Source organism: Pezoporus flaviventris, unplaced genomic scaffold, assembly GCF_033815535.1.
Source record: "Pezoporus flaviventris isolate CSIRO_AGI_PZ_B2104156 unplaced genomic scaffold, CSIRO_AGI_Pfla_v1 ptg000036l, whole genome shotgun sequence".
Taxonomy (NCBI): domain Eukaryota; kingdom Metazoa; phylum Chordata; class Aves; order Psittaciformes; family Psittacidae; genus Pezoporus; species Pezoporus flaviventris.
This window is the reverse complement of record NW_026892584.1, coordinates 8398888-8415330: the sequence shown is the minus strand read 5'-3', so window position 1 is coordinate 8415330 and position 16443 is coordinate 8398888. Positions and strand designations below refer to the sequence as shown.

At 35.9% G+C, this 16443-nt stretch overlaps 1 protein-coding gene across 1 annotated transcript in view; it reads left to right on the top strand.

Moving 5' to 3' along the window:
- PLEKHA7 (pleckstrin homology domain containing A7) overlaps positions 1 to 16443 on the top strand; it is a 163823-nt gene that overhangs the window by 125209 nt on the left and 22171 nt on the right. Inside the window, exons 11-17 of the mRNA XM_061464260.1 lie at positions 4483 to 5002; positions 7008 to 7094; positions 9804 to 9857; positions 14455 to 14481; positions 14732 to 14800; positions 14943 to 15023; positions 16134 to 16283. Coding sequence (XP_061320244.1) covers positions 4483 to 5002; positions 7008 to 7094; positions 9804 to 9857; positions 14455 to 14481; positions 14732 to 14800; positions 14943 to 15023; positions 16134 to 16283 — 988 coding nt within the window. The remainder of the gene's footprint in view (positions 1 to 4482; positions 5003 to 7007; positions 7095 to 9803; positions 9858 to 14454; positions 14482 to 14731; positions 14801 to 14942; positions 15024 to 16133; positions 16284 to 16443) is intronic.

Below are 16443 nucleotides of genomic sequence, written 5' to 3'. Positions count from 1 at the left end.
CTGAAGAAGTTTTCATACTTTTTATTATTTAACGTTCTTCTGGATTGCTAGAGTCAATTTAGGATCATAGAATAGAATCATAGAATCTTAGAATTTTTTGAATTGGAAGGGACCTTAAAAGATCATTCAGTTCCAGCCCCCTGCCACAGGCAGGGACAAAACTTGCTTCACTTTTTGCAACATTTTTTACTTGGATACCAATCAAGGCTTCCCGAAAGAATATGACTAATGACAAAAAGTACTTGGTATGTTAGTTCCTCTTACATGCACAGATAGATTAGTGTAAAATAATACAGAAAAATACTGAATTAGCCAGTGCTTAAAAAAAACTTATGTTGATGTTTTTCACATTAAAAGTGCAGGCAGTAATGAGGCTTGACTGATAGCTAAATAAGTACTGTTTTCTTCCTAATTACTTTTTCCAGTAAATCAACTTTAGGTGTGTGTCAGGTGTAGCGTTAAGATAGTGCGGTTGTAGGTGCTAGGTTTTGTTCTAGGTAAAACTAGCTGCTCAGCTGGAGCTGCTAAGCATTCAGTGAAACTTTGCAGGAGTTAACTACAGTTATGTAACCAAAGTATACCTATATATAAATATAGAGAGATAAATGTTCTTCTTACCTTAACAACTTGCTTTATGTTCTGTTTTAGTTCAGTTGACCTTGTTTTCTTTGTCTTTCCCTGCCAAATGCTGTTATATTTGCTATATTCAGAATAAATTTCACATTACCTTCCTGAAGAGTAATGGATCGATCTTTCAAATGACACCTTCTCTTAAGGTGCTGAAGTTGTTGCAGTGCATTTAGCTGATGGATAGAAGTTGCATGCTAGTTGTCAAATGTCTTCTTGATTACAGGATGTAGAAATTTAAGATAAGGATGATAATCTGATTGACATTCCATTTTCATTTTAATAAATATGTGCATTAATTTCTTAATGCTCCATGTTGACTGTTTCCAGCTGAAATATAACAGATGAAGAACCTCTGAAGTGTTAGAAGCCTTTATAATTTTTGAACACAGAATAAGTACAGTTTTACTTGTTTCCTGTCAGGTGTATAAAGTTGCAATGCTTGCCAGCAAGTTGATTACAAAAGGAAGAACCCTTCACACAAATACAGCAGTTGTTTGTGTAATTATTTGCAGGGATTGCACCTTTTATGTAGATATTTAGATATTTCAAATAGATATTTTACTAGCCCTTTTTATAAAGCACTCAGAACTGTTTGCCTATTTGGAGATTCACTTCTCTTGGACAATGACACTACAGTCAGATCCAGTGTAGTCATCTAACCCTACTCTCTCAGCAAAGGAGAATACCTGCTTTATTGAGGTTCATGCTAGCCTTTGAGAGAGATCTAGAGTATTGGAAGAAGGTTTGAAGGGAGGCTTTTAGGAGATTTTGGTTTTGAGTAATTAAAGGTCAGGACCATTAAAACAGCAGCTGTCCAGAAACCATTAGTCTTTGAATTGATTCCTGTGCCTGTATTGACATAGTGAATAGATAATTGTAAGAAATTTGCTATTTCTAGCAGTTCGTTTGCACTCAAAAATGTATACAGAAATCTGATAAATGCAAGCTTAATATTTCCCAACTAAATGCTGCCATGTTGAGGAATTTCCTTCCTTGCTGCAAATACAGTGTTAAACATTTCTTGGTATGCAGAACTTTCCATTCTTTCCTGATTTGCCTAAAGCAGAAACATGTCTTTGTTAGCTTCTGTTCATTCCTGTGAATGGGCATAGTGTTTCCAATAATTGTATTTGTTTTCTTTTGAACATTTGTTTTCTTTTTGCAATATCTACTATGTGGTTGTTTCCCATTGCAGACTCTTGATTTTCATGGCCAATAATATAATATGGCATGAAGCCATTTTTCACTCTTCAGTGTCTGCTTTTTTATGTTCTTTATACCTCATTATTCAAGTGATGGAGATTCTCAAGAACAGCTGCTTTTGCTCACTTTTACTCTTGATCCCTGAGAAAACAATTGTCCACAGTCAATTGTGGACTTACTTGGGTCATCTGGGACATCGTTCCTTTCCTATTACTAGGAATTGGTATATCATCTTAGTGCCTATTTTTATATAACGCACATTATTTTTAAGGGTCTGAAACCTTGTGTGGTAGAGATGCCACCTGCTTGAAGCCTGTCATCTTAGCTGGAGGCTTCTCCCTATTTCGTATACTGAGAAATTGCAACTTGCCTATATGTAGGCAGTTGCCTCTAAAGCTCAGCTTTGAATATGACTTTCCCTGTGCAATGTAATGCATGTGCATTTCCCAGCTGCTCCGAGTGCTGTTTCCATCCAAACAGTTTTTAATTCCTCTTGTACAAGTTCTTCCTTTTCTAAAAGAAAGGCATGATTTCCACCACCACCCGTGCAAAAATAAACCCCACACCCTTCAAAACCAACAACAAAATAAACAAAAAACTAAAACAGACCAACCAAAAATAAACTAAAAAACCAACCAAAGAAACAAAACAAACAAACAAAAAAAAAAACAAACCAAAAACCAACCAACCAACCAACAAAAAACCCCCACAAAACAAAGAACCTCTTAACACTCATGGGGTCTTTGATGTTTTAGACTGTTTTGGCTCCTAAAGCTGTTAGGCCTGATGGCTTTATTGACTCGCATTAATTCTGGGCTGGTTTCAGTTCTTCACCGTTTCAAGTCCAATTAGAAAATAACCACACACAGATGGTTTGCAACATTTTCCCTGCCCATGGCAGGGGGGGTTGGAACTAGATAATGTCCTTTCCAACCCTAACTATTCTATGATTTAATAGTTTGGCAATGCCTTCATAAAGGCTGCATCAGTTTGGTGTATAGGAATGGTCAAGCTCTCTTCCCCATTTTTCCACAGAGAAATCACCTAAAGGATCTGTCATGCCTGTCTCAGATGTCATTTCAAGGCATAACTGGCTCCAAGCTTTCTCAGCTCTCATTCCTATGTAGAGAAAACACATTTCTACCAATCACTGTGATTTTTCACGTGGAAAGAATTGGCAGTACAGTGCAGAACATACAGAGTACCCATGAGGTAATGAGCTAGGCAAAGAGGTTACTTAACTGCTGAAGACTCATCTTTTGGTTGCCCCTGTTCATACTACCTGCCTGCCTTCACTGTGAAATTTGAAATAGTGTCAACGCTCTGTGGTATGAGAGAAGAGCTTTTACAGATCTGTAATCCTCCATGCAGTACAGGGCAGTTATTCTGCTTTTTGGCATGAGGAATTATGTATCCTTTCAAGAGCATCCATGTTTCAAGACAGCCCAACAGTGCCAAATCCTGCAAATAGGAGGTGGGGACAAGTACTGGGCAGCAGTTACTGGTAGAAATTCTATTCCTCCTGCTTCTGTTAATCTTGGATGCTGAACGGAGATGTTACTTTCCATCCTGTCCTTTCTTTTATGTGGAATTCCTGTAGAGTGGTGAACGTGGTCTGAGTTTCTGCATTTGTGGTTGGTTTTTTTCTTGGGCTGTTTGTCAGTTTTTGGGGTGGTTTTTTTTTTTTGTTTTTTTTTCATATCATTGCTCTGTAGCAAGTCTAGCAGAATAGCTTCTGTCTGGAGATCCTGAATTAATGGAAGAATGACTGCATCTGCAGAGATCCCAGATGTTTAACTGGAGAATCAGAAATTAGTTTATGCATGAGGCTATGGAAAGATTTTGACTTCAAAGTAGGAGAGGGAGCTAACTATGGTTTGTCAAAGCCTTTGCTATCTTAACTGCCTACTAAAAGATATAATTTCTACACTTTAAGTGTATGATGGATGCAGTACTAAAGCCAGGATGTAATGCCTCTTTATATTCTAGTCTAGTTTGTTAATGAGGTTTGTTGTAAAAAGCCTTGTTGCTTAAAACAGTAGAAACAGTAGCATTAGGTCAGATGAAGGTAAATCATACAGACCTGGGGACTTTGAGCTGTTTCTTACCTTCTTTTTGCTTCATTTATGTGAAGAAAAATTATCTGAGGTACTCATTCTGTAACTTGTGAGATTTCCTCTTGCCCTTCAAGGTAATTTTTTCCAATGAGCGTGCATGTGTTGTTCGTGAACTGCACCACCTAGTGGCTTTCGGTGGAAAGAAATATTTTTGTTTACAGGTCTGCTCTTTAAACACAACAATAATTCCTTTCTTCATGTTCTCGACATTTTTTTTTTTGGCCTAAGCACATAATACTGCTGTCCTTTAATTTTATTTCTAGTAGGTCAACCTAGATTAGCCACCAAGTTAAAAGCCTGTATTTATACTATTTGCATCTTTGCATGAATACAGTGTAATGTTTTTGTGCAGGTTAGATTTCATTAATTATTACTTTTTTAATATTTTTGTAAATTCTTTTTAAATGGCTTTTGTGTGTTGTGTCTTGTAGCTTCTCTACTAATGTCATTAGAGATTTTACATTTTTTTATCATTCCCTCCTGTTCATGAGTGTATGCTAAAATTTGCCCTTTTTTACCCGCTCCATTACAGTCTCGCTTCTGATCAGACTCTTACACGTCAGGGTCCCAATCCACCTTTTCCTGAAAGCTATCACACTTTGCCAAAGAATACCCAGCAGCCTTCAGGGAGCTCACCGCCACCACCAAACCGCAGTGTGCCGAGTGACTACAAATATGCACAAGATCGTGTCAGCCACTTGAAGATGTCCCAGGAGGAAAGGCAAGCAAATAAGGATGGAACTGTGTGGCAGCTGTATGAATGGCAGCAGAGACAGCAATTTAAACATGGCAGTCCCACTGCCCCACTTTATGTAGGGTCTTCAGACTTAATTGATCGTGGTAAGTCAAAAAGTTCATTAGATGTTCCACGATCAATATCTGTTCCACCCTCTCCATCTGATATTCCTCCACCTGGACCTCCAAAAAGCTTTCTCCCAAGGAGACCACACACTCCTGCAGGAAGGCTTACAGTTAAACCATCTGATGAAAGACAGACTACAGATGTTCCTTTTGCTGGATCGCCCAGGAAGACACGAAGTCATGCTGTAAAGGTTTGTATGCAGTATAACTGATTTCAAACTATTCTGCGTGTGGTGCGATACACTGATAATTTTATTTAGTGATTTTTCATTGCACAGAAGTTACAGAAGTTAATACAGCGGATAATGTTCTCCCAAAGCCCTTAATCTTTCTGATTCTTTCAGATTTTTTCGGGGGGGGGTGTGGAATTCATGGCACATCACATTGGATTGAAATTTTTATTAAAAAACTGAAAGGCATATGTTTATATGTATAAAATATACAAATTGAAGTATTTTAATGTATAAAGTAGGTAGGCAAGAATTTAAAACTCAGCAGGATGAATTCTTCATGGATTATTTACTTATGCTTGTAGCCTTTATTGTTTGCTGTGTTTGTTTTCTCTATATGTTTTTTTTTTATTGTAGTTAGTCTTACAGCTGATTCAGATTTTAGTTATGGCTAAAACCATAATAGTTTTTCATGCATTTGATAGTTTAAGCTCTTTACAGAGCATTATCGGTAGGCTAACCAAAATCAAATAGTGTTAGTCTGAAACTTTAACCTTCTTCAGAGTTTCATTGTGGGTTTTTTTTTTTTTGTAAGCACTGTGCTGTGTTGTAGGTACTTCTTAATCAGAGGTGACAGAGGTTTCCCTGTTCAGTACTCCATGTAGCTCTCCTTGCCTAAGGAAACTGGGGAAATTAAAGATTCAATCAAAGTAGGATTTGCTTGTCTTGGTAGCTCTTACACTGGAATAAGTGAAGATGAAAGCCTCTGTATTCTTTAACAGAACCATGGGCTCTGATGGCAAAAGTATTTGCAATGAAAGAGACTTGTAAATTCACATACCCAGCATAGGTTCAGACCTGTGACTGTAGGTTGCGTGGCAGTCTCATGCATGGTTTAGACTTTTTACCTAGCGTATATGTGTTGTAGGTGTCAGATGTCTTTCAGCACTTATAGATGTATAATACACCATCAGAGGATTAATTAGTGATGTGCAGCACTGGAAATTAATTATTTTTTTTTTCATGCCTGGTATTGTTTTCTCTGTGTGTAAGTTGAAGAAGCATTACATCCCTTTCAAAGGAATGTACAGCAGTCTTTTCCCTTCCTGTGCAATGTGGCTGCATATATTTTACTCATACGACTCTTTTATGTCATCCTGGTTTTACTAATATAGGGAAACAGTTTTCCTCATCTGTGAAACTTTTCAGTGAAACTTCTTCAAAAGTTTCTGGAGAAAATGCCCATGTTTCTGTATGTAAGCACCCAGTGTCATTTTACATTTAAATGTATATGTTTTCAGAATTTTGTGATACTCCCTCCTCTGTAGAATTCTTTATTAAATTCCATTCAGTTACATTTAAAAATAAAAATTAAAAAAGGCAGAACAAAATAGCATTCAGTGAAACTCAGGTTCAGGAATAAAAATAAATCATGAGACATTTAGTCTGCCTTGAAGAAAGCCATCAAAGTTTTGCATTAAGAGAAGCATGAAAGGATGGATGTGCAGTAGGTTTTCATAGCAGAAACGGGCAGGTCAAATATGATTATTTAAAAAAAAACAGGTATTAATGGAACCCATTGCCACAAGGTGTCACTCATGTTAGTAGCTTAGTGTTCACTGGCTAAAAGAGGCCATTCACAGTTGCTGTGTGGAGTACAAACCTGCATAAGCACACCAGCCTTTCTCTGGGAGACAGTAGGTGGGTGTGTGGTGGTGGGGAACTTTATGAACATTTTCTTTACCTGCTGGAGGCCACTTTGCATGTTCTGCTGAAGCATCTTGTGCTGCCAGAATCCACTGATCTGCCCAGCATCGTAGGTGCTAAATTTGTGTTTGTTCATTTGTAAGTTTTACATAATCATCAAAGGTCCTGGCTGCTCCATGAATGTTACCCTCATCTAAGCATGCCATGAATTCAAATAGGAAATCTGTGGCAGGGGTGTATATCTTCTGAATTTTCCCTCAAGTTCAACATCCCGCTCACTTGAGACAATCCTTACAATTCTGGCTGTGGCTTCTTACAGAGCTCAACTCATATTGATCGACGCTCTATGCCTGCCATGGGCTACATGACACATACTGTGAGTGCACCCAGTTTGCATGGCAAGTCGGTAAGTTGAGAGAGCAGATACTTTTCCCTTTTCCTTTTGTGTCATCATAGTACCGCAAGGAAGTTTTAAAATACTGCTCATTCCATAGTAGTTGTATTTTTATTAGATAAAATATTGCTAACTTAGAATCATAGAATGGTTCAGTTGGAAAGTACCTTAAAATCATCTAGTTCCACGCCCCCTGCCATGGGCAGGGATGCGTCACACTAGACCATGTCACCCAAGGCTCTGTGCAGACTGGCCTTAAACACTGCCAGGGATAGAGCATTTACTATTTCTTTGGGCAACCTGTTCCAGTGCCTCACCCCCCTCACAGTAAAGAGCTTATATCAAACCTGAAGTTCTCCTGGTTAAGTTTTAACCTGTTACCCCTTGTCCTATCGCTACAGTCCCTGATGAAGAGTCCCTCTCCAGCATCCTTGTAGGCTCCCTTCAGATACTGGAAGGCTGCTGTGAGGTCTCCACGCAGCCTTCTCTTCTCCAGGCTGAACAGCCCCAACTTTCTCAGCCTGTCTTCATACAATTTGAATGAGAGCTTAATCTTACCCAGCTCCCAGTAAAGCCTGTAGGAATTTTCCTGTTATCTGCAATGTGAACAAGGGTGAGCTGAATAGACTCTTGAGCTGTCTGTTATACAGGACCCAACATTTTTATGTTTATTTGACCAAATGCAGTTAATTAAATAATTGCTTAATCATCTCAAGTAACTGCTTTCTGGGCACTGAGGTGAAAAATGTAATTACATTTACTCCCCTGCTAATTTCCTCTTTACAATGTGTCTAAATACCTGCAGCCTGAAGAGCTAACATTGCTTCTCATTCGATTAAGGAGACATCAGGCTAAGTTGGCTAGTATACGAAATTACACAATCGCACAGTTACTGCAGCACTTGCCAACTAATTCCACCTATCAGGTCAGCTGCTGCGTGGCTCATCTGTGCCGTATGACATTTTGTGACTCTGCAAATGCTTTATTAGTGGCATGCTTGAGTCTGTGCTTTCTTGCCCATTCTTTGGCATTCTACAATTCCCAGGTTTATTTGTGTTTTTTCTTTGTTGCTGTATTTGCTGTAAAAGATGAGCATTTTAAGTTTCAGGGCACCCTGCTTATGTTTCAGTGTTATGTATACTTTCTTTTTATATTATTTCTGAAAATACTGCATATTCAGAAATGTGGGTTAAAGTACTAGATAAGTTCATTCTAAAGCAAAACCATTTCTTTGTGCTGCTTTCATGATGAGATTGGCTTCCTGTGCCACATGCTGCTTCACCTGCCAGTTGAAATGTGTCAGCCGGTCTGTACATTCATATGAGCTTCTAACTGTGTCAGTTCTGCAGGTGAATGTTGGTTCATAAAAGCTCAGAGGCATCTTGGATTATCAACAGTGCTCTCTATTGCACTCATGTATGAGACTTTTAAATGTGAGATCAAACAGAAATGTACTTCTAGAGGTCTTTGGTTCCTGTTAGAGCCTCAAAAATGGATCCACCTGGGAACAAAATGTGGTGAATTGGAATTGAAGGGTTTATATTGACCCAAAACAAAAGCAATTTTTTTTTAATTTGGAAAAGTTTAATTTCCGAACTTACCTCACCCACTGAACAATTGCACTAAGATGGAGATAGTAACAGGGATTTCTCAGAAAATGGCAGACTTTCTAGTCTCAGCCAGACTTAGAAGCTGATTGGACAAGAATTTCAAGTGAACCCCTCTAAAGAAATGCAAGTGTGATCTGTTCATTTTATGGCATAAAAAGTTTTCTTTCCTTTTTAAACTGCATGTTGTTATTGGCTCAAAACTTGAAAAAAAGTTCTAGTTGTGTTTTTCTTTTAGTCAGAATTTTAGTGTACCGAGAATATAAAATCTTGTCAAAATAGCAGTAAAACTTTTAGGAATATTGGGGAATTTTGGCTGAATACAAGCACATTTTTAACAGTTAAAATTTATTTTGTTCTGATATTGCAAATAAAAAATACTTTTCAAAAAAGTAGAAGTAACTTTTTTTACGACTTCTGTGCATGCTTTTCTTGAAGTAACTAATGAAGATGTTGCTAGATAAACATAACTATAAAATTAGGGTGACAGCAATTACAGGTGAGCCAATGAAAAAGATCAAGTTGAATACTATTACTGAAAAGACAAAATAGATTCTCTAATTATGTAGTTGAGATCTTTTTCAGTATTTTATTCACCTAACTTATTTTGTACGTTTCCCTGAATAAAGGAATTAATATCTTAAAATGTGTATGAAATATGATCAAAGTATTCTAATGATTTGTTATATGATGGCTTCTAGTTACATCAGACATTCAGTTAGGTACAAGTATTCTTCTTCTAAGGAGACATATTGTGCTGGAGGACAGCGCAACTTTTTCAGTGAAGGGATAGTCATTGGAAATTGATCTTGAAAAAATAACTTTTGAAAATGTACTGTTTCAGGTAGTTACCTATGTCATGGGAAATGGAAAACTCAAATCTATGTGTTTGGAGAGTGGGCATGGGGCAGTAATATTCTTGGGAAACATTTTGCCCATTTTTCAGCTGTAAATAGCAATATGCCGGTGGAGCAAATGTGCTTTTTCTGTGTACTTCCTACTCTGTTATTTTGTTTCCTCTTTCATCCATTCTCTTAACTAATCGAGGTATTCCGAAATTGTTTCAAATATTCAAATACATCACATTATTTTTTCCCTATGTACTTACCTGAAGGCGGATGACACTTATATCCAGTTGAAAAAGGATTTGGAATATTTGGATCTAAAGGTAAGATTTTATAGGAGTCTACTTCCATCATTTTTTTTAACCCAGTGATCTTCTGTGTATCATCTTTGTACCTGCAGGTTTTCAAATTACTGTCTGTTGAGAAATGGAAACTCTTTGTCTTTTGCCAACACTGTTGTGCTTAGAATATTGAGTGTCTTTGTTGTAGCACCTATACCATTAAAGTGCAAACTCAAAAAATGTAATTGCTTCAGTTTGTACGAAGCACTTGTGTAACTAATAGTCCAGATGAATGATATTATGTGGGTAGTGAAATCAGATAAAATTGGTTGGACATGTTTCACTTCAGGCCTTGTTTTTCTTATGTTCGTGTCTTTGCCAAATGTAACTGCTTCCCAAGCCGTCAACTGAATTTTATGACAAATTCCAATTTAAAGGGGCTCACACTTTGAGAAGTTCATTAGTAAACATAGTGTTTTGTCTGTTATTAAGCACAACAGTTTTCACATTTAAAAGTGTCCACAATTTAAGTGTTATATGCTTAGCAAACTTATTAGGATGGGGTTTTAAATATTTAGTGGATTCCATCCAGATTGATTTGTTGCAGTCTTGGACATGAAGAGCTATTTGGTCTCCCCGGAGCTCTCTTTGTGCCTTCCTATAGCATGTGTAGCACCTGACAAATCCTGCCAAAAAGAGAAATGTGTGAGGGGTGCCTGATGTTTCTGTGAAAAGAAACTTACTTTTAGTATTAGTTCCCATTTGGAAATCTTGACAGCCAAAATGTCGAATGTATTTCCATAAGAATGATGTAATTTTTCAAGATGGGCATTTCTTAATAACCTTTCACTACTACTGGTCTGGAAATGTAAAAATTCACATCAGGTTGCTGAGAGATTAAAGAGGCCATGTGAAACTTGAGAAGGCATCTGTGTTGGTTACATTTGTGTTTTGCCACTGAATGTAGAGATTCTTTGTTTTGCACTGTAAGGAAAAGAATAATAGAATGCTGTATGAAACTAAGCAAATTACGTATTGATTTGGTAATGGTGGAATATGGCAAATTCACAGTTAATATACATGGTATCTTTCATTTAAGGCTTAGACAGAAACCCTATTAATTCAGGTCTCTCTTTTAATTTCATTGGACTTTGAGTTAGACCTACTCGGATTAGACAATTTCAAATAGGACTGAAGATTTTAGAACTGGAGTTAAACTTTTTTCATTTCATTAAATCCATTATTTCTGAAGATCCCTTTAGAGGTTTCAGAATATAACTTTCTAATTTGGAATAGTGATTAATTGTGTAATGCATGCTATAGTACCAAACCTGACTACAGTAACTGATTATACAACATTTAGCAATTTGTAATTACTCACCTGTTTTGTCTTCTTCTAGCTCTTATCCTTTTATATGAGCTGATTTTTTATTAAGAGTTTAAAAATATTATCTAAGAAACAATTCATATGTTAATATCACGATGATATTGTTCAACATTACAGTGAATTATAAATTAAGGATAAATGAAATAAAAATGCTCTACAGGTACTAATCCATTTCAGTAGTTTTCTGTTGCATGTGAGCTAGTTCTGACATAAAAAATAAAGTCTAAAGACTGTTTACTCACACTATAAGAAAAATTGTTGATACTTTTGAACTTGCTGAATACCATACATTCTGGAGGTTTCCTTTAACAATATTGCCCTTACATCATGAACATTTCCCCTCAGCAAAAAAAAACCAACAAAACAAAAGAAAACTCTTGCAATGACTGTAATTCGTCTTTCACTAATGAAATAGGAGTATGTGGAGCATGAAGGAAATGGTGTACCTATAAGCTAAGTTTAACCTCTTCTGCAGATACATTCCCACAGCTGTTTCCAAAGTTGTTTTTTAATCTCTAAAGTGGATAAACCCTGTATTAGAAAAGCAGTAATGAAAAGCAAAAGAAATAAGACCGTGCTTTTCTGCACAAGCTTCTGAGATGAGTTTGCAAATAAGGTGAAACACAAGTGCTGAAGCAAGCTTCCCTTTTCATGGCTGTGAAATCATGTTCAAGCAGGCTATAGGAGGGATGGATGGGCAGCCTCACTTCTGGATAATTTATAGGAATTATTACAGCAGGAATGGATGAGGAATAAAGGAAACTTTATGCCACCAAGTATAAATTGTGCAGCCAATTGAAGCAAATCTGTGGGCCTTCTCAGTGGTTCAGCAGTGGTCTTGCTTTATTCTTTTCCAGTCATACTGTAATATCTGAAGCTGTTTAGTTGAAAGAGGTTTCCAGTGCAGGCTTGTGTCACATATAAAATGAAGGAAATAGTGCATGGCAGGTACTTGTTATGGGAGGAAGGGTTAGTGTGATTGAAATACCTTTTTTTACTGAGGTTTTAACTAGGTTGCTGACATGACCAATATAGACCTCTTGGTGCAAGCATTGCTACATATTACATGACAGAAAATTTCGTGCTGTAATTCCCAACAGTCTTAAACTGCAATTGGACATGTCTGAGCAAATTTATTTTGTGCTGTGTGTTTGTTTGTGTGTTTTGCAAAAGTAAAGAAGTCCTATGGCTGGATGAACAATCTACCCACAATATAACAAGATAGGTAGATACCTAGTTGTAGCTTCCATAATGGCAGATTATATTATATACACTATAAACCTTAAGGTTGGTGTGACATAAAAGCATGTGATTATGGTTGCTCACGGAGTTTTGAGTTGTAAGGTTTGGGGGTTTTAATTTTTACATCTATAACAAGCTATTACTAAACTTTTGTTTGAAACAGATAGAAAATAATGGACCTCTGATCAACATGATATACAAAGTGCTGAAGAACTCAGCACAAGGGTTACTATCCAGTATACATGTAAGACTGCTTGCATCTGAAATGTGCTCATCCCATTGCTTTTTAAAATAGCAGTCAATGTTTACACATTCTGGCTTTTACAGGTATCTTATGGTAAACAGTAACGCTTTTTGTAAGATTTTACTTTTTCTTTCCTTCCCTTCCCCTCTTTTTTTTTTCCACCCTTTTGGAGTCTGTACGCAAAATTGTGGCTGCCCTTAGTGTTTGGTTTCATTTTATCATCTTTTGAAAATTACTGTGTCAAGTAGAGGCTCCTATGTGTAATTTTGAAAATGTGTAAGCATGCTTAAACTTCATTATGTTCTCATGTTCATTGCTTGATAATTAACAAATTCTTTACATTTCTGAGTATGTAATTTACAATATCTCCCAAATCTGTGGGCTCTTTTTGTTTTTTACATTAATTCTGTTGCTTTGAAAAAGACTTTTGCATTCTCTTAGCTTGCAGATAATTAAATATGCAAAATTTTTACTTTGACATGCTAATATTTATGCTTATATTTACTTGTTGCTATTATATGTAGGATACATAGGATTTAGCATTTAAATAATTCCATTAATATTTTTGAAAGAAAGGATTTTTCTTATATAAAACACATCTTTGTTGAAAATGCAACATCTGAAAATTCAAAGTTTTGAGACCCAGTAAATGCTTTCTGTTTTGGTGGTGGGGAGGTAACATTTCACCACATGAAACCTTATGATAAGTCTTTGAATGGAGTCTGCCAATGGAGGAGAGAAGACAGTAACCATAAATGATGACCATGCTCTTCTGTCTTAAGCCTACTTTGTTGTTTGAAAATACAGTGTTTAGATGGCTAACTTCATGTAACAGAGAGAAACTGAGGTTGTATCAAAGATTTATTTATACTTACAGCAAGAATTAATGACTTTAAGAAAGCTAGCATGATCCTGTAGATGCCTGCTAAGTTAATAAGCAAACCATGTAATTTTGAGTCTGGAGATTGCCAGTTAGTCAGTACAAAAGTAAACTACCCCTTCTACCCCACCAAAAAAGCTAACAACTTCTGTTCTTGTATTAAAACCTCTGGTCTTATATTATTAAAGATAATATTTAAGTGAATATTACTTCATAAACTCTTCACTGTGTATGACTAGAAATATACCATATATGACTACTATACTTCTAAACACTAGATGTTTCTTTGGAAAGATAGTATTTGCTTTAATTAATTCTTAAAAATATTCTAATCTAGTAATATTAAGTCATTAAAGTTTAAGGCTTTAAAAAACTGTATGATTAATGGACTGTATTATACTGCCATTAGCTTTATTTATTCACAAAAAGGGTCCCACATAAACAGTGGAAATAATAAATGTTATAAACAGAGATAGACATGCCTTCACTTTAAGATTGCTGTTAAGGTTGAAAGTATGATATAGTACAGTTTCTGTATTGATTTAAAAACTATGTTATGTGAGAAGATAATCTTCTTACCAGAAATGGAATATGAAACTAGTGATTTATGGAATGAGAGATGTGGTATGTTGTAAACATGTCAAAATAGATTAATTGCGTTTAATTCCACTGTAGCATTTTTATAACAGTCTGTCTTTAATAAAATTTACCCTGTACTATGGAAGAGACTATACTTTGTAGAATGAAATACTTGCCAAAAAGTTGTAATTTTAGTCATTAATTAATGCTGTTACTCATGCAACCACACATTTAAAGGAAATATTCAAGTCCTGTGGCTTCAAGAAACCTATTAAATCTGAACTGTTAAAACTATTAGGTTTTGCAGGAACAGAACCTTCATAACCATAGACAGGTGGGATTATGCTATTTTGTACAGAATTTTAGGCTGCTGTAAGAGTTATTAAATAGCCTAATATAACCAGTAAACCTTTCTGATACCATTTTTTAAAATAAAACTAAAGCCATATTTGAAGAGTTGTATCCGACATTTGATTAATCTTTGTTAATAACCATGAATATTTAACAAAACTTTTCATTGCTGAAGCATAATTAGGTTTTGCTTGCAACAAATTTCTCACATCTTTAAAACCTGTTCCTCTTAGATGACAGGGCGTGACACATTAAAAGGACGAAGTACCAAACCTGTCAAAATTGCAGAAAGTGATATTGATGTAAGTATGAAATACCACTTCAGAAGCTCCTGTACTATTTCGGCTATTTATGGTGTACTGTAACATGTTACGTTCTTTGGGGTCAATATTACTAGTGGAGACTTTTATTATCTGACATTTATTCATATATTTTCATTTTCAGGTCAAGCTAAGTGTTTTCTGTGAGCAGGACAGAATTCTGCAGGACTTGGAGGACAAAATAAGAGCTCTTAAGGAAAACAAAGTAAGTAGATTAAAAACTGGTTTATAAAACAGTAACTTGTATTTAATAACAAAATATAGAATAACAAACAAAAAAGTCAAATTGATAAATGCTGCTTGTATTGTAGTAGTTTTTTGTGGACATGTGTGTAAACTTACGTAAGGCAAAAATCAGTTTCTGTGGTAGGATTGAGTATCTGCTTCTAGAAATCATGATTTTGAAAATGAATGTTTTAAAAATGTATACATTTACTTTTCTGGCCATTATTAAAAATTGGGGTACATACACTTTTCTGTGTAGTTTTGCATTATGTCTTAATACATATATGGCTGGAGGCTGAGTCATGTTTCATTTGCAGTTCTTCCCACCTGCACAAACATTGTTTGCATAAATTGCAGTGTGTTACCATACTGGGCTCTTGCTGTAACATGTGGTGACTTGTATTTTGGTTTTGTCTTTTTTTTTTTAAAAAAAAAGGAAGAAAAAAAGGAAAAAGGAGTGAGAGAAGGAAGGGAGATTCAAGCTTGTAGTAATTTCAGAAACCTATGCTGGTTTAAATACAGTGCTGTGAACTTAGTTATGAGGACTATGACTAAAATACTGGAATATCTTCTGTGACAAGTTTGTAATTGGAACCCACAACTTTTCCTCTGTGCCTGTTGAAGTCAGAGTTCAAATAGTAAACAGTAACAAAATTCTTTGCCTTTCCTTGTCTTTCCTTGTTTTTATGGCTAATTCAACTATAGCAGTGCATCCTTAAATAAACAGGTAATGCCGTGCTGTCACAGTTCTATACTGCTTAAGGGGATTTTTCTAAAACTGTAAATTTAAGTTTTGTACAGACTGTAAATAAAATTCCTCTCTCAGTACTTTGTGTTTTTCACAATTTTGGCTTCTTAATGGAAAGATTTAATGGAAAATATCAGATAAGTTTGGTTATAGTAGTTAATTAAGACTATTGCAGTTTTTCATTTACATCTTAGTCTCTGCAACAGGAGGCCAGTCCTAAACTCTAGTGGCTTATAGGAAAGACTGAGGGCATGGAAAACAACTTTTACATTCCCACAGGTTCATCCACGTAAAAATTCCATTTAAATACTATAAGCTTACTGCCACCTTCTTCTTTGTTAGGATCAGCTGGAATCTGTTTTGGAGGTTTCTCACAGGCAGATGGAACAGTACAAAGACCAACCGCAACACGCAGAAAAAATTTCTTACCAGCAGAGACTTTTGCAAGAGGATCTCATACATATCCGAGCGGAAATATCTAAAGTTTCAACGGTGTGTGGTTTGTGGTTTTTCAAGGAAATGATAACTAAAATACCAGTTAAACTGTATTGTTTGTTGGATAGGGCTGTTAAGGCCTGTTCTGAACTGGTTTGGTGAAGGTACAGGATACTAAACCAGAACAAAAAAAATGTTAAGCAATCTCTCCAGCTTT